Genomic DNA, 19,653 nt, shown 5'->3' with positions numbered 1-19,653 from the left:
TCACAGTACCACTTTATCAATCCCTTACAGGAAAAATGTATGCGTTTACCAAAACACACATCCTCAATCACACAAACGCAATGACAAGAACATACAGGCATTAAACACAGACAAGGGTGTGAACAGAATAAAAGTTTTATGGAAAAAAAAAAAAAAAAAAAAAGAAAAAAAAAAGAACAGCACAAATAAAATGCTGGCTGAAGATGACACGTACCCACAATGTGACTGCTGTCGCGAGTGAGGTAAGCGTTCCAGTATTCCTTGGCTTTGTCCCGGTCGCTGCCATGACGACAGACAGACACCACGATGATGATAATGATATGGATACTGATAGTTATATAACACCTATCTTCCTAGGTCAGAGATCAAGCTCTGAACTTACAAGCACAGAGTCATTTTGCACAACAGGATGTCTACCTGGGTAGAGCCAACTGACAGCTGCCAAAGGGCGCTATCATTCGTTTCCTGTGTTGTTCATCAGGTTTCAGTCATGCACACATACACATTCTCCAGACGTGTAATATTTTACATGTTTGACCCTTTTATTTATTTTCTTTTTTTTCTGCTGACCTCTAGTCAATCATTTGTAGACCACTGAATAAATGTCATTTCTTGACTGAAAGATAAATTTTTCAAACGCACTTTTCCAGCAGTATATAGTGCACATGCCTTCCTCCTGGACTCTTCACGGCTGCTCAGCCGAGCACAAAATCCACCTCTTTAGTTTCCGAGCAGCGTCTAGCGTCTGGGGTCAAACTTTTTTTAATGCCAGACTTTCCCACCACACTCTGCATTGGCCGGCGCATTCACCGCGCGCGGTATTTCTGGCCCTGCGTGCCAAACCTGGACACTGCCTTCTTTGTTTCACTTGGCCCCGCAGCCCCTGCCCCACTTTTCTCACGCTTCCATAGCATCCACACATTTCCTGCAGCGATTACACTCACCCTGCTCTACATGCCCCTGCTGCTTGCACTCACCATGCTACAGTGTGTTCATTTAAACACTTGTTGTGCTGACAAGAAAAAATCTACAACTCAAAAGGGTGGGCTGATCTGCATGCAGGCATGCTAAATGTTTTGGTGATTTTTACGATTTCATTGTAATAAGCGTATGTTTTCTTAGAGAGGGATTTAAATTTTACGATTTTTGCGATCATGTTTCTGCTTGACCTTCTCTTCTCTTTCTTCATGCATGTTTCAACCGTTGCCGCAACAATTGCTATGTAAGAAAATATATTGTGTTTGGAGTCAATGGAAAGCTCATTTTGCATTCTTTGTAGAAACCCACTTCTTTTGTCGTTATTTCCAATCCATCCGGGAAGATGATGCGCGAAAGAAACAAAGCAGATTTACCGCTGAACAAGCGTACAGCGAGTGCCGCTGGCACGGCCTGTTTGTCAGCCACGTTTATTTATATCCATGCCCTACTTCCTGGGTTCATGAACTTTCGCTGGGCCAACTAAAGTGCCAGCACTGAACATCCGTGTCTTCTTCCTCCACCACTAAGGCAGCTGTAATCAGTTTTCAGGAAGTGGTACATGTGTTATACTCTCGTCTAGGTAAACGAGGTTCATCATTCTTCTTGTGTGCTTGAGGGCTTAACTCCTAAATCTGTATACATAGGTGTTTATTATTTTTGTTTATCTATGTTTTAACCTGGTGTTCGGTTGTCTGTGTGTGTGTGTGTGTGTGTGTGTCTGTGTGTGTGTGTGTGTCTGTGTGTCCATGGTAAACTTTAACATTGTGTGTGTGTGTGTGTGTGTGTGTCTGTGTCTGTGTGTCCATGGTAAACTTTAACATTGCCATTTTCTCTGCAAATACTTTGTCAGATGACACAAAACTATGCATGAAAATAGGAAAAATTCAGTTCTTTCCTGTCATCTTGTTTAAAACAATATTGCACCTCTGGGATGGGCACAAAAAAAAGAAGCCAAATTATATGCAAACTGCATTTACTGTTATTATTATTATTTTTTAATTCTCTAAACTTGGCACTTTGATATGATATTCTGACACAACAACAAGAGCAGTCATTTTTATCATTTTTTGTTCAAACAGGAACTTCTTTTGCTAAGCATAGAAGTTATATTTATTTTGCAAACGTTTTGGTGCAGATAGTAAAGAAGGGAAATTAATCTGTAATTAATGCCAGGGGACTTAATTTGCTTTAAACTGATCTTTCTCATCTCAAACATTACATTTTGAAATTATACTCAAGACATAAAAAGCTTGTGTGTTTTTCTCTCAGTGTACAGGGCTTTCACTATGTTCATTTGCCCAAGTGGTCTTTTTCGGAAAATACTAAAATCAATATGATGAGTGGACTTTATAGATCTATTGGTTGAGCCCTGAAGGTCATGGGCAAAAATCAAATGTGTACACATATTTATACATATTCAAAGCGCGTGCTCATATTCTTCACGAACGCGAACGACGCCATTTTGTTTCAAGTTGTTGACCTGCCCGTTCAATCCTATAATCAATCGACATACACGATAACATGTGATGGAAAGTTGGAGAAGGAGACGGTTAAATATTTATTCAGAGAAAGATTTGTGAACGCCTCATCACTAATGGATTATGCCCCAAACTGCCATAAAAATATCCATAGAATCAGTCGGAATTCACAGTTAAAAATAATAAACCATGTTAATACCCTTGAATTGATGAAACACAAAAATTTCCAGTCTTGACTTTTCTCAAAATGAAGTCCTTTTCACTTCATACGACATTTTGAAGTACTTGTACTTGGATCTATATGTTATTAGTTTAACAAAATACTCAATTTTCATATCAACTTTAAAACTAGAATGAACATAAAAGAGAAACTGAATCGACCGTGTCAACTGGGTGTAACTAAACTTGTACATCTATCTAGATCCAGAGAAAACGGCTAAATGTTGCAGTGTGACTGTGGCGATAGACAATCGCATGTCTCCTTTACCGCGGACTTAAAAAGAATTTTTAATTGCCCTTAAAGATTTTTTGAATGCCTGTGATACACCAGAATAATATGATTTAAACAGCGCTCTCACTGTGAATACCTCAACTGATTTGTCGCCCTTTAAAAAAGCATGTTTAAATATGATATTTTTGAATGTCAGCTAAGGAGCCACGATAGTGTAATGGGTAAGACAGTTTCTTCTCACCCGAACATGCGGGGCTTGAATCTGCCGTTAGGACTTTTTTTTTCTTTTTTCTTTTAACCCAAAGCTTTATAATAACAAATACAGAACACATTTTAACGATTAGATTTTTTTTTTTAAAGTGTATCACAAGTGAGTCTTGAAGGCTTTGCCTCTCCTGTTCTATTCATTGACTGATTGACTTTGTCTGTGTGTGTGTGTGTGTGTGTGTGTGTGTGTACTGAACTCACTTTTTCTTGTCCAGCCGGTTGTAGTCCAGACTAGAGGGTTTGGGTTTGACCTTGATGCGGTTCACGTCCTCGTGGATCCCCTCCAGCAGGTAGCGCAGGAACTCCTGGGAGTCCTGCTGTCTGCAACACACAGCACACACACACAGTCATCATGTGCAACACACAGCACACACACACAGTCATCATGTGCAACACACAGCACACACACACAGTCATCATGTGCAACACACAGTGCACACACACAGTCATCATGTGCAACACACAGCACACACACACAGTCATCATGTGCAACACACAGCACACACACACAGTCATCATGTGCAACACACAGCACACACACACAGTCATCATGTGCAACACACAGCACACACACACAGTCATCATGTGCAACACACAGCACACACACACAGTCATCATGTGCAACACACAGCACACACACACACACAGTCATCATGTGCAACACACAGTACACACACACAGTCATCATGTGCAACACACAGCACACACACACAGTCATCATGTGCAACACACAGCACACACACACACACAATCATCATGTGCAACACACAGCACACACACAGTCATCATGTGCACTCACACACATGATGATATGGACACTTATATAGCACCTATCCTTGGTCGTTGAGACCAAGCTCTAAGCGCTTTACAAACACAGGGTCACTTGCACAACAGGCTGGGTAGAGCCGACTGATGGCTGCCAGTGAGCACATGTCACTCATTTCCTGTGTCTTTCAATCACATTTCAGGCAAGCACACATACGCACTCAGACAGTCATGTAACATTTTGCATGTATGACCATTTTGTTTATTTACCCTGCCATGTAGTCAGCCATATTCTGTTTTCAGGCGTGTGCATGATGGGTATGTTCTTGTTTTCATAACTCACCGAACGCTGACATGGATTACATGATCTTTAACATGCGTATTTGATTTTCTGTGTGCGTACACACATGAAGGGGGTTCAGGCACCAGCAGGTATGCACATACTTTGACCTTGGAGATCGGAAAAATCTTCACCCTTACACATACAATACATGCACACACATAACACACACAGAGTCTGTGAGGGTGTGGGTTCAAATCCCACTCTCGCCCTTTCTCCCATGTTTGACTGGAAAATCAAACTGAGCGTTTAGTCTTTTGGATGAAACGATAAACCAAGGTCCCGTGTGCAGCATGCACTTGTCGCACTGAAAAAGAACCCATGGCAAGGAGAGTGTTGTTATCTGGTAAAATCATGTAAAAGGAAATCCACTCTGAAAGGTACACAAACACATAAGCATGCACTCAAGGACTGACAAGTGTGTTGGGTTATGCTGCTTTCAGGCATCTGCCTAGCAAATGTGGTGTAGCGTAAATTATATGGTCTTGTCTGAACGCAGTGATGCCTCTTTGAGAAACTGAAACCGAATACACACACTCTGGTGCCCACAACACACACACACATGCTCACAACACACACACACATGCCCACAACACACACACACACACACACACATGCCCACAACACACACACACATGCCCACAACACACACACACATGCCCACAACACACACACACATGCTCACAACACACACATGCATGCACATACAACATACACACATACAGACACACACACAAACACACACAATACAGTAGTAGGTATAGACAATGAAAAACCTCCCAACACTTAAATGAATGTTTAGTCAAAAGCTTGCTTGAAAAAGAATTAACTAATAGTAACAAATAGTAAAGAGTGGTAACGCTCTCTATTCACAAGGTACAAAACTTCAAGTCAGTGCTGCTTACGCTACCGATTCAGCTAGCACACAGGTAAATAAAAGGTACAATGGAACAAACCCAGACACTTCCTCAAAAAAGGAAGCGCTAGGCCTGTCCTTATACTGATCATTTGACATGTGCACACAGCAGCAAAGATAGAAGAAATGTGCAAACACAAATTAGCTTTTATTCAAGACTGGCATAGCCTCTTTAATCCTGAACAAGCCACACAGAACACATGGACAATACAGAACAAACACATGGTTGCCTTGGTGGTTTTTCAACTGGAAATTAACAAACAATGAGGCCAGATGAAATGATTAACAAATAGTAAAGAAAAAGAATGTTTTTGTTTAAACCAAGTCAAAGCAGATGAATTTCTCCTATGACTGGCAGGCAATGAGTTCCAGACAGACAGCATCTGAATGGCAGACTGTCCCAGGGAAAGAGGAGAGGAGCACCACTCACGAGTATCCCATGAAGCGGGGAGCAAACTTCTGGATCTGAGTCTTGAAGGTGTTTGGGGACACGTAGGACTCCGGGCTCGATTCTCGCCACAGTGACTTCATCAGGCTGGCGAAGGCTGCACACAGAAACAAGGACAGCTGTCTTTATATCATGTTCCTGTTTTTCTTTTACAGCCCAGCGGATCTGAAAGGGCCTTATCAGGGCTGAAATACTGTAAATATTGGTTTAAAAAAAAAACAAAAAAAAACCTGAAAAAAAAAAATCTGGAAAAGAAAATCCAGCACAAGCAGTTACACTGATGCACATAAAGCGAAGACATGATTCTCAAGGTGATCATTCTGTCAAATTTTCATCAGAGGATTAAAAAAACTCAAACTGAACATAAACAAAATTGTACATGATGACCCAAATCATATATAACAACAAGCATACAACAAAACAAAGAAACAAACAACAACAACAAAAAACAAACAAAAAGCCAAAAAAAGCCAGTATGAGTGCCTGATTATCAAGTCCAGAGAAAAAAGATAAGAAACATCAATGCTTTCTAAAAAAACCAAGAACAAAAAACAAAACCAAAAAACATGAATGGACCTGCAAAATAGTGAATAACCAAGGAAGACTCAATGGAAAGAAAGCAGAAAGGCCAGAAAGAAAAGAGAGTGACAGAAAAGAGGAAACCTTCAAGCAGAGAATTTCCAGAAGGTGGGGAATCTATCAGTACTGAAGGAGCCCCCATGTGAACAAACAGAATGAGTCTGGAGAAACTTTGAAAATTCAACCACAGTGCTGTCAAAAGTGGATGACATCTAACACACAAAACAAGAAATGAGACAAATGTTTGACTCTCATCATCATTATTATTATCATCATAGTTTCAGTTTCAGTTTCAGTAGCTCAAGGAGGCGTCAAGGAGGCGTCACTGCATTCGGACAAATCCATATACGCTACACCACATCTGCCAAGCAGATGCCTGACCAGCAGCGTAACCCAACGCGCTTAGTCAGGACTTGAGGAAAAAAAAAAAAAAAAAGGTGAATCAATGATAGATAAGCTTACACAAATAAATAAATAAATAATAAATAATAACTATAATGTAAAAAAAAAAAAAAAAAAGCAAATAGATGTAAAACATTAAGACACACATTCACATATACACCCACACATGCATAACAGATATGCACCGAACACGCAGTTTCACAGATATGAAAGCACAGTCAAATACATATAAACGTACATGAGCTCCAACACACACACACACACACACACCACAAACATTACCCTGCACCTCCTCTACCCCCCTCCTCCACACACTCATTTCTAGTCTACGTATCACAGCTTCCACGGCACCGGCACACACACACACACACACACACACACACACACATACACACACACACACACACACACACACACACACACACACACACACACACACACAGATGAACACTTACTTGTACAAGCGCACACACATATGCCCATATCTCCACACACATATGTACAAAGATATATATATATATATATATATATATATATATATATATATATACGTTCCAATATCCTGTTGCTCCCACAGTGTAGGCATGCATACACTCACATACCTCATCCTCTACCCCACCTCCCTCCGCACCCCCACCTCCCCCTCACACACACACACACATGCATTATGCAATTATCATTATCATCATTACCATTGCAATGATCATCATCTTTCAATGATATTTTCAACGTATAACTATCTTGTTCTGTATCTTTGTTCATCAGATATGGTACTTTAGTTTATTGAGGAATAAATATTTTCTGTGAAGTTTCAACCTTCAGGATGCTGCACTGTTGTTGCCAGTGTGTACTGTCACATGTGCATGTGTGGGGAGGGGTGCAGGTGGGTGTAATTGGGTATTTATGCATGTGGGTGGATGAGTTCGTGTGCAGCGGGAGAGGCGAATGTTGGCTTATCTTGTGTTTGAGTGTAAATGACGTGTGGAGTTTCTTGCCTGGTCAAAGTTAACTTTATTACTCAGACCTTAAGATCTTCGCCAGAGGACAACACTTGCATTGCCTTGGGTTCTTTTTCACTTTCAGTGCACTAGTGTGTGCTGTACATGGGACCTTGGTTTCCTGTCTCATCCCAAGTGACTGGATGCTCAGTTTTCATTTTCCTGTCAAACTTGGGTGAAAGGGCGAGACCAGGATTCGAAGCCAAACCTCCACAGACACTGTATTGGCAGAGAAGTGTCTTAACCATTCTGCCATCCTTCTTGTCTTGTCTAAGGTGACAGCAGCACAAGGTGATTTACGATGATGATGATATGAATACTTATACAGTGTCTATCCTCGACCATGTAGGCAGCCATACTCCCTTTTTGGAGGTGTGCATGCTGGTAATGTTCTTGTTTCCATAATCCACCAAACACTGACATGGATTACAGGATCTTTAACTGTGTATTCGATCTTCTGCATGCATATACATACGAGGGGGGTTCAGGCACTCGCAGGTATATGTTGACCTGGGAGATTGGGAAAAAAATCGCCACCCTTTACCCACCATGTGTTGTTGCCAGGACTCTAAACTCGGGAACCTCAGATTGAAAGCCCAATGCTTCAGCTCACTTAGTACTGCCGGTTAGCTCCCCTGACTTTCCCCACAGACGACCCATTTGTATGGGTGAGAAATAAAATTGCAAAAAAACAAACGTTAGAATTTATGAACTGAAAACTAATCAGTAAGATAACAAGTTAGTTGGGGACAGAATATTAAACCTCCTCCTTTCTATGCTATCATCCAGTGAGATGATGAAAATATCCATATTTTTTGTTCAAAATTTGCACACACTGATGACTTGCAAACAAATCCAGAAAAGCACAAAGAGTATGAAACAAATTAAATTCAGAACATTACAAAGCCATGATAGGGCCCTTTCGTCTAATTCTGTTGTCTGCCTTGTGACTGAGATGAAACTGAGTCAGACGCCAATGCTGACACACACTGTTCACATGAACCAGTCACCGTGAAAATAACTCTCCTGCTTGTGAGCACAGCAACACACACTGCGTTTACTGGTCACAGTGGAGAGTGAAAATGTCAGTGAAGATATTCTTAGCTCATAACGTCATTATAGGATTATGGAAATTAGGTGCAACTCCAAAACTTCAAAACTATCAAAGGCCCCAACTGGGGCCCTTCGTCTGAAACGGTGGTGAACAGTAGGGCCCCTAACTGGGGCCTTTTGTCCAGAGCGAGTTAACCACTGGGCCACTGCTCACCTTTGACCAGCCCGCCCTTCATGCTGCTGGTGGTGGTGTTGATGTCAGCAGTGTAGTCATTGTTCAGGCACCACTCCAGCAGGGGCCGCGTGTTGCTCAGGCATTGCAGCACCGAGTTCATGAAGCACTGGACACAGCACAACACACAGTTCATGAAGCACTGGACACAGCACAACACACAGTTCATGAAGCACTGGACACAGCACAACACACAGTTCATGAAGCACTGGACACAGCACAACACACAGTTCATGAAGCACTGAACACAGCACAACACAGTTCATGAAGCACTACAGTTCATGAAGCACTAGACACAGCACAACATAGTTCATGAAGCACTGAACACAGCACAACACACAGTTCATGAAGCACTAGACACAGCACAACATAGTTCATGAAGCACTAGACACAGCACAACATAGTTCATGAAGCACTGGACACAGCACAACACAGTTCATGAAGCACTAGACACAGCACAACACACAGTTCATGAAGCACTGGACACAGCACAACACAGAGTTCATGAAGCACTGGACACAGCACAACACAGAGTTCATGAAGCACTAGACACAGCACAACACACAGTTCATGATGCACTGGACACAACACAACACAGAGTTCATGAAGCACTAAACACAGCACAACACACAGTTCATGAAGCACTGGACACAGCACAACACACAGTTCATGAAGCACTGGACACAGCACAACACACAGTTCATGAAGCACTGGACACAGCACAACAAACAGTTCATGAAGCACTGGACACAGCACAACACACAGTTCATGAAGCACTAGACACAGCACAACATAGTTCATGAAGCACTAGACACAGCACAACACAGAGTTCATGAAGCACTGGACACAGCACAACATAGTTCATGAAGCACTAGACACAGCACAACACACAGTTCATGAAGCACCAGACACAGCACAACACAGAGTTCATGAAGCACTAGACACAGCACAACACATAGTTCATGAAGCACTAGACACAGCACAACACAGAGTTCATGAAGCACTGGACACAGCACAACACAGAGTTCATGAAGCATTGGACACAGCACAACACACAGTTCATGAAGCACTGGACACAGCACAACACAGAGTTCATGAAGCACTAGACACAGCTCAACACAGTTCATGAAAGACTTGACACAACACAGATCGTGAAGCACAAAACACAACACAGATTATAAAGCACTGAACACAACACAACACAATTCATGATGCACTGAACACAACACAATTCATGATGCACTGAACACAACACAGCTCATGATGCACTGAACACAACACAGTTCATGACGCACTGAACACAACACAGTTCATGATGCACTGAACACAACACAACACATTTCATGACGCACCAAACACAACACAGCTCATGATGCACTGAACACAACACAGTTCATGATGCACTGAACACAACACAGTTCATGATGCACTGAACACAACACAACACAACACATTTCATGACGCACCAAACACAACACAGCTCATGATGCACTGAACACAACACATTTCATGACACACCAAACACAACACAGCTCATGATGCACTGAACACAACACAACACATTTCATGACGCACCAAACACAACACAGGTCATGATGCACTGAACACAACACAGTTCAGGATGCACTGAATACAACACAGTCCATGACGCACCAAACACAACACAGTTCATGATGCCCCAAACACAACACAGTTCATAATGCACTGAACACAACAATGAAAAACTCACCGTGTTGCCAAGGTTACGGAGACCAATTTTCCCCCCATCTCTCTCACTGCCTTTACTCTGCAACATCAAAATATAACTCTGAAATGTAAGTGGGCACATGTGTGTGTGTGTGTGTGTGTGTGTGTGTGTGTGTGTGTGTGTGTGTGTGTTGTGTGAGTCCACTCACACAACCTGCTTTTCGACACACAAAATAAAAAGGGGTGGGTGTGGGGGGATTGGTGGGTGGGGTGGATGGGGCGCATAAGTGAAATGAAGTAATATACATGTGTGTTTGCACCTGTGCTACAAGTGTGCCATTGTCTATGTGCAACTGTGCATGCTCGGTATATTTTTGTTTCTGTAACCCACTGAATGCGGACATGGATTATGGGATCTTTAATGCATGTATACATATCTAATCTGTATGTGCATGCACACTGAAGGGGCTTCAGGCTCCAGCAGGTCTGCTCATCTGTTGACCTGGGAGATCACTCATAACAGCAAAAAACATCTCCACTCTTAACCCAACAGGCCACGTGAACAGTATTCGAACCCAGGACTATAAATGCAACATTCTGAACCACCCAGCTGCTGTTTCCATGTCTTGTCTTGCAGGTCAAAGGATAAGTTGTCACCTGTTTGATGTTCACTTGAACAGCGATGGCTGAAACAAGCCTGCTTCTTGTTCAACCACAAATATCTGTAAGGGGAAAACAATGACCCCTAACAGTGTGTAAGATGAAACACTCACAACAACCAAACAACACAACACTGACGTTGTTGTTGCTGCTGCTGAGCACTTCAACTCACCCAACCCTGCGCCCGTGCAATGCCCTGGTGGCAACATTTTTTTATATCAAAACAGTGTTCATGTTCCTACATATAAACCGCAAGGAAAGGGAACAATCCTTTACAGTATTACCGGCTGTGTCCCCAAGTCAATTTTTGAGGAAAAAGTCAATCAATTTCAGTGTATTTTCTTCATTTTACCCTCAACCAGTATGGCAGGGGAACCTGCCAAGGCTGTAGACAATCTAGGGTTGAACGGATTAAAACTTACGTTCTGGGAGGAAGAGCTGCTGGAGCTGTGACTAGAGATCCGGGAGGAGGAGGAGTCCAGTTGGTGGTGGACACCACCACCCCCTCCCTCGTGGCGTCCCCCCTCCCCCCTCACACCACCGCTAGTCCCTGGGCTGGACTCCTGCGTGGAGAAGCGGGCGCTGTAGCGAGACCCGCCTCCCCCACCACTGCTGCCCCCACTGCCCTTCCGGCTTCTCACCTCTCCCCCCAGACTCTGCCGGGCGCCAGCACCACCCACCCCCACCCCCAGGCTGCTGTCCTCCACCTGACTCTTGCGCCGGCTGCTGGAGCTGCGCCGGACACGTCCATCGATGTCATAGCGGGCGGCGGTGGCGGGGTGGGAGGGGTGGTGGTGGGTGGAGGAGCCGGGTGGAGGGGCAGTGGTGGTGGTGGTGTCGCCGATGCGCAGGCTGGCGAGGCTGGAGGAGCGCCGTCCAGACAGCCCTGACCCAATGGTGGAGGAGATGAAGGAGGGGTCACGGTGGCGGGGGTCAAGGTCACGGCCGGACCGCAAATTCGCCGCGGCTTTCTTCAACGACGACGACGATGTATACTCCGGAGTGGAGTGTTTCGACAACCCGTTGGTGGTGACTGCCGCGCTGTGGTCAGCTTTCAACGGCCCCCCCGCCCTTGTTGCTGACTTGCCGGCCAGCCCTTCCGCTCGGAGGGGCTGGGCCACTCTTAGTCTTGAGGAAGAGGAGGATGAGGATGAGGAGGAGGATTCCCTTCCCAGGGAGAACCCCTCTAGCTTGTTGCCGTGTCTGTCCAGAGGCCCCGGCCCTACGGGCAGAGGGCGAGACGTTTTGAGTGGCTGTAAGGATGTGGAGCTGTTGTGTGGTGAGGAGGTCACGTAGGCCCGGCCGCCGAGCCCAGGGGCGGTCCGAGTGGCGGAGTGACTGCGGCTGTGGATGGACAAGGACGAGGGGACGGAGGTCCTGGAGACCGTAGCATAGTTGCCACCACGGAGCCCTCCAGAAGCTATGGGCATCCTCAGGCCAGCTTCAACTGTGACACACACACACATACACACAGTTAAAACTTTAACCAGTAGAGTGCCTATAAGACGTTAGCTGACGTCCTACAAAAAGTATTGCCATAGTGCCTATAAGACGTCCACTGACGTCCTGCATATGTTCTGATTTTTTCTTCATTGGAGTTTGGTTCAATTCACATAAACAGACTCTGAACAGTTAGTTCGATGTTTCTGGATTATAAAAATACTATTTACATGAGCATTCATCAGGCAGAAGACCCCTTTCTATTGAATAATAATTTGCCAACTGACCACGTGATACGCGTGTGGAAAAGGGGGTTGCATCATGTGCATAAAAAATGTGTTGAAAACTGTGTCCAGTAAAGCAAATAGTCACAGTCAGCAGATTTACACAATTCTGAAAGCTCTGCTAGTGATTATGGACAGATTTCGCAATGGAGAAGGATCTCTTTTGTCTGATGATTGGTTTGAAAACGAAGGTGATTGACAATGACAGTGATGAAACTGACAGCCCCATTTGATGGTAATTCAGTCCACCTATCCAATCAGACAGCTTTTTTTGAACAAGTGGCTATGACTGACAGAATACAAGCAGTGAACATTGGAAGAAGGGGAGGAGAGGGAGAGGAGTGATGTAAGACGATAGGTCGAATGTCAGCCAGAGTTCATGAAGGGGGTGTGACTTTTAGGGAATGAGTGTGCTCACATTTGAATGGGGACTGTGGGATTGACAACTGCCAATGCTTCACGATTTTCACGAAATGCAGGGTAGAGCCTGCACTGGACGTGAAACATGTGCTTTTTGTTTTTTGCGCTTTTTTTGTGTGTGTGCTGAATCAGATGGTTGACTTGTTTGAAGAGGTGGCAAGCTGGATGCACAGCAGACACTTCAATTGGCCCAAGTGCAACTTGAAAGGAGTGAATGTCATCAAAGAACTTCACCCTCTCACTCCCGAATGCTCTTAGCTGTCAAAAAGCTTGCCAGCTCAGTTTCTGAGACCGTGATTGACCTTTTACGTTGACTTTATCCACCTTTGTCGTTGTTGGGACAGTGATTTACTTACATGTCTGCAGGAGCTGTGATTTGTTTTTATAAACTTATAGCCTGTTTTAATTTCTTCTACAGGTACAATCTGACAATAGGCATGCTATTTCTAGCTGCATTTTGTTTCTTTTCTTGATGGATGTTATTATGTAGAGGTGGAAATAGACTTTTTTGTTGCACAAGAATCATTATCTTGACTTTACATGCCTGAACAGTTACCTACAATCAAGCTAATTGGGTAAAGGAGCCCAGAAGCAGAATCTCCACTCATTTTTCTTCACAAAAATGTTTACTTTCTTTCTGTATCACCCATAGCTTTTGTGCCAGAATTTTTTGTGATTTATTACCCCTGAATCCTCAAAAATCCCTGGCAAGGGGAGAGCACTTTTTTTTTTTTTACAAAATTCTCTGGCACTGAACTGGTTAAGCTTCAGAGGATATGAACTCACTGCCTTGATGGCCGTTTAAGGCCATGGGACCTATAAAGTGGAATTTAAAAAAATGTTTATCGACCAGATCAGGTTCCATGCAGAGAACAGATGCTCTGATGTTTACATCACAGTATGGCAGCAACCTACACACACACACACCCACCACACACTGCAACACGTTCAAATACAGGCACATCTGGCTAACTAAACACACACACACATAATTTGCAGATCAAGACACCATTGGAAATAAGATTTTCATACATCAAAGTAGTACTAACCGCCACAACTGATTAGTTGAAGTTAAAAAGACCTAAAAAGAATTGCACCTCAGTAGAGTGAAGGCAAAGTGGTAACGCGTCCACCCAGATTAGAGATTCTGAGCACATGAGACTGAATCCCACAACGCAGTATTTTCTCCACCTCCACTACACCTTCAGTGCTGATCTGGACGCTAGTTGTTCGGACAAGATGATAAACAGAGATCCCGAGTGTAGCATGCACTCAGCGCATGTAATAGAACCCATGGCAACAAGGAGTTGTCCCTGGCAAAATTCTGCAGGACTAGGAAAATGTACTTTGATATGAAAATAAAATATACACTTGAAGGCAGGAAAAACGAAAAAAAAAAAAAAAAAAGAAAAAAAGAAAAAAAGAAAAAAAAAAGAGGTTGAAACTGCATTGAAACGACCCTCTTTCCCTCGGGACAGCAACCTGAATTTCACATCTATCTAGAGACATCTGTTGTGACAAAGAGTAATGCACTACAATACACACACCACTGCACACTGCAACAAATTCACAGCAAATAAAGGCATATAATATCAAACTCAGTATCACACATATTATATCTATAGACATGTATATGTATATACATTTAATATATAGATAAAAATTATCATCAAAAATAAGATTTTTAAACATAAGGATTGTGTTTATAGCTATAACTGATTAGCCGCAAGGTTGGACACGAGTTAAAAAGATGTGAAAAGGGTTTCATTTTATATGTTGGAGCTATGGGGAAAAAAGTTTAATATTGTTCACAAGTTCTTTACCTTGTCTGATCCTCTTTTTGTTCCATTTCTGCCTCTGACGTTGTCTGCAAAATGTACCGTAAAACAGGTGTTATTAATGACACCCCCAGAAATCTTGTTTACAGGATGGGAGGTTAATGAATACCACAGTGATACTATAATAATAATAATGATGATGATGATGATGATGATGATAATGTGCAATTTATATAACATTTACCCTGCAACTCTAAGTGTTTATTAAACAATGTTAAATTGTTATGAATGATACAGAAAAAAAAGGTCAAGATTTAAACTTGCTAAAATTACTGTCCTAAAAACATTTTAACATCACTCACAAATTACACACCTCTCCAACCTCACCCCCTATGCATGCACATACATACACAATATATAATATACAGTACTTTTTACATGAACGTCTTTTATGTCACTGATTCTTTTTAACTAAGTCATGTTTAATGTTTTGTGTTGAGTAATTGTCTACATTTGTTTTGCCGCACCTGATGTAATTTCCCTTAATGAGATAATAAAATTGTTCTTATCTTATCTTACTGATGCATACAAAGATAGTCTGGGAGTAGAACTAGAAGGATCTGTAGTTTAAAATATCATTTGAACAAATAATTCAGTGACTATAGATCTCTGAAAAAATTGTACCATGCAGTTACATAGATCTGCAAGTAAGCAATGATAATTTTAAGTGCATTTCATTATTATTTTTTTAAACTAGATTTGTACTATTGTAGAGTTTCTAAAACAGTAAAAGTAAAAGATTAGTTAATTTGTCAAAAGTAACTGTGATACAAGTGTTCTTTTGTCCATGAATAAGCATGCCTGTATGTATTGATATTCACAGTCACTGTGTATATGTTAATGTGTGTGTGTGTGTGGCAGGGTTGGGGGCGGGGGGGTTTGGGGGTTTGGGGGTGCAGGAGTGGGGGGGTATGTCAAGTGTGTGTGTGTGTGCATGTGTGTGTGTGTGTGTGTGTGTGTGTGTGTGTGTGTGTGAAAGCTGAAAAAAGTTCATATGGAAGATGAATATCATAATCTGCAGAAATTAGACCAAAAAAGAAACAAAGAAAGAAAAAAGGGGAGATGATCAAGATTCTTGTTTCAGTCCACAGGTGAAAACATGGGTCAAACATGTTCATTGTTAATGACTACCGAGAGAGAGAGAGAGAGAGAGAGAGAGAGAGAGAGAGAGAGAGAGAGAGAGAGAGAGAGAGAGAGAGAGAGAGAGAGAGAGAGAGAATCAAATTGAATTGAACTGAATTGAACTGAAAAAAATCTTATTTTCTGAGGGAAACAGAATAAGCAAGACAATGCTTTTTGTTCTTCTTTACCAAGTCCTTGAAGGGGAAACACTTAAATAAATGGACATTATAATCATAGTTACATAAGTGGTAATTTGGCATTTACAACACTAGAGGAGAATGAGAGGAGTGAGAAATTAAGGGGGTGATATAGCAAGAGAGAGAGAGAGAGAGAGAGAGGAGAGAGCGGGGGAGGTTGGAGGGGGTGGGTGGGGGTAACAGTAGTAGTAGTAGTAGTAGCAGTAGTAGTAGTAGTAGTACTGTACTAGTAGCAGTAGCAGTAGTAGTAGTAGTAGCGCGCGCGCGCACACACACACACACACACAGATAGAGAGAGACAGAACAAAATATAAACGTCAACAATCGTGATGGGAATTTGCGGAAATCTGATGTATGCTCACAAACTGGTCATTTGCGATTTTTTTTCTGATTTTGATATTCATAGTCAACAATTTGACACAGCCAAACTGGTCCACAGTAGAGTCTCATTTGTTAATAACCTGAATCAACAATAACCATCGGTAGTTTGTGAAGGATTAATAGTGATTTATTCAAAGAATGGACTTGCAACAAACAGAACCAGAGGTGGTTTACACATTACATCGTACGTGAGTAGATCGCGACTGTACGACTGAATTCCAGCAACAAAATCAGCCTCGGATAATTAAAACAATTTGGATCAAGTTCAGAAAAGCTCGTGTACCTACCATGAATTTGCTCCAAACATTATACAACTCAAAGAAGCAGCATACTCAACAGGATCGTTAAACTTTGCGATCACCCTAAAATATGTTCTGAACAACCGCCATCTTGTTCTGACAGGAAGCACTTATATTTTTTCTTGGTCAGTCGTCATAGTAACGTCAATGATTGGTGTTTATCACAATATACAGAAACTGAAAAGATGTCATTGGCTTGAGTATTTTTGTTGTGAATCTTTTATATGATTCAAACAAACATAAGTTTTATATGAGCTCAGCAACTGAAGAAGAAAAGCCTTACATAGTTATTAGCCAATCAAACCGCAGATTAAAATTTTATGCATAGTCTGTTTCCTCTGCAGGCGAAAAATACGAAGGAAGAAATTGTGGCAATAGAAATGGAAATAATAACCTCGAAAAATACACTTTGATGTGACATGGCGATTCTAGCAGTAAAGTGTTGGACGAGCGCTGACACTGACTCGGACGTACACCCAACACGCATGCACACAGACACAAATACCAACACATGCACATGCACACACGCACGCACATTCCGTCTAGCGACTTCATTTCCAGTAAAGACTCGGAAGGAACGAACACACACACACACACACACACACACACAAAAGGGGCCTATCCGAGTCCGTCGACTGCAAGCAAAATGTAGATCTGCAAATAAACAGACACAAACCATCAAAGTCAACACCATATAGGTATAAGTATGTTGTTAAAGCCGCTTAATCATAACGATATCGGACGTAACAAATGCCGGACAAAGTTCCGGAAGCAAAAAACGTTGCCCCATGTGCCGTTCCGCCAAAAATCCTTCTGACTGACCGGACGGATGACTGAGGACACGTTGGATATAACGAAGTCGGAAGTAACGAAACTGATGTTTATTACGAAATGAATTTCGGGTCTCCAGCAGGGGATCACGCCGGTGATTATAATGCTCAGCCCCGCCGAAAAGTTCCAGCCGGATAGCATGTGCGACTGAAGTGGTTACGTTTGTGTTCGGAAACGATTTCTCGGAAATTAGCCACCGGCGTTTTTTTTGTTTGTTTGTTTGTTGTTGTTGTTTTTTTTCCCCGGAAGACTCAGCCGGTAACCGTTCGCTGCGATGTATATCATTGCTTCATACGGTGGCTGTCTATTCAAGTCAGTCTACTCGATGGAGGAGTCAGTGTCCGCTTATACATTACTGAGGCACACTGATCATGTGAACTTGATCAGTGTAGAGCTTTACATGTGTAGTTGCGGCTCGAGTCGAAATGGAACTCACACGCGGTTTATACATCGTGTGCGGTTTGACTTGGTGCATAACCCGAAAAAACCACTGGTTCACTGATTTCTTACACAGCACGTAGATAGACTGATCGGAATCCGCGCCGTCAGTTCCGACACAGCACGGTACTCAGTTTTTATTAATTAATAATAATAATAATAATTTTTTTTACTGTATGTTTGTTGTATGGTAAACGTCACATGTGTAATTGGTAAGCAATAAAATCACTAATGTCCTCAGTGCAAAGTGAGTGTCTGTGATTGTCGAGACACTGAGCCAGAGTGGTCAACTCGGGTGCCCCTGTGTCCGGAATTAATTACAGTGGCGTCCCCACACGGCATTGCAATTCAGTCAATAGGTGCATTTCGTCGGTGCAGGAACTCCCTCAAAAGTTTTCTGACTTCTTCACCGGCAAAATATCATGCATTCGTGAGAAGCTTGACTCTGTTGTGTCTCCTTCTTCACCCGTTCAAGAACGCGTGTACAGTGGTCCTGTTTTACATTGTTTCCAACCGGTTACTGAAGATTTTGTGAAGAAAGTGTGTCTGAGCGCTTGTCCGAAATCCTGTGAGCTTGACCCTGTCCCGTCTTCTTTGTTGGTTGAATGTATTGATGTTCTACTGCCACATATTACTCACGTCATCAATTCTTCCTTACTGTCTGGTTGTTTCCCTGAAAGCTTCAAATCTGCTGTTGTACGTCCACTCATCAAGAAACCATCTTTGGATCATAATTGTTTGAAAAATTATCGACCTGTCTCTAATCTGTCATTTTTATCAAAACTGCTAGAAAAGATCATATTGTCTCAGCTCTTAGCTTATCTGGAGCAGAATGGTTTACTTAATTCCCACCAGTCAGCTTATAGACGTGGTCATAGTTGCGAAACAGCCCTTCTTAGAATAGTGAATGATTTGCTTTCGGGATTTGATGAGGATAAGATATCTGTTCTCGCTCTCTTAGATTTGTCAGCAGCTTTTGACACTATCGACCACTCTATCCTCTTGAACAGACTTAAAACTTCCTTTGGTATTCGTGACACTGCACTAGCATGGATCACGTCTTACCTGTCAGATCGTACACAGAAAGTGTGTGTAAATGGTACATACTCTAGAGTATCTGCCTTGAAATATGGTGTCCCACAAGGGTCCG

The 19,653-nt window shown here is 42.4% G+C and overlaps 1 protein-coding gene across 1 annotated transcript in view; it reads right to left on the bottom strand.

Annotated features, from left to right (window-relative positions):
• LOC143277632 (ubiquitin carboxyl-terminal hydrolase 2-like) overlaps nt 1-17,325 on the bottom strand; it is a 31,116-nt gene extending 13,791 nt beyond the window's left edge. The window contains exons 1-8 of the mRNA XM_076582519.1: nt 17,223-17,325; nt 15,221-15,264; nt 11,676-12,700; nt 10,637-10,693; nt 8,890-9,016; nt 5,626-5,740; nt 3,376-3,495; nt 215-279 (exon numbers count right to left, since the gene is read on the bottom strand). Coding sequence (XP_076438634.1) covers nt 215-279; nt 3,376-3,495; nt 5,626-5,740; nt 8,890-9,016; nt 10,637-10,693; nt 11,676-12,683 — 1,492 coding nt within the window. The 5' untranslated portion in view covers nt 12,684-12,700; nt 15,221-15,264; nt 17,223-17,325. The remainder of the gene's footprint in view (nt 1-214; nt 280-3,375; nt 3,496-5,625; nt 5,741-8,889; nt 9,017-10,636; nt 10,694-11,675; nt 12,701-15,220; nt 15,265-17,222) is intronic.
• Between the last annotated feature and the right edge of the window lie 2,328 nt (nt 17,326-19,653).

The sequence above is a fragment of the Babylonia areolata genome, chromosome 34, assembly GCF_041734735.1.
Source record: "Babylonia areolata isolate BAREFJ2019XMU chromosome 34, ASM4173473v1, whole genome shotgun sequence".
In the NCBI taxonomy this organism is placed as follows: Eukaryota; Metazoa; Mollusca; class Gastropoda; order Neogastropoda; family Buccinidae; genus Babylonia; species Babylonia areolata.
This window is presented reverse-complemented; position numbering and strand designations above follow the sequence as displayed.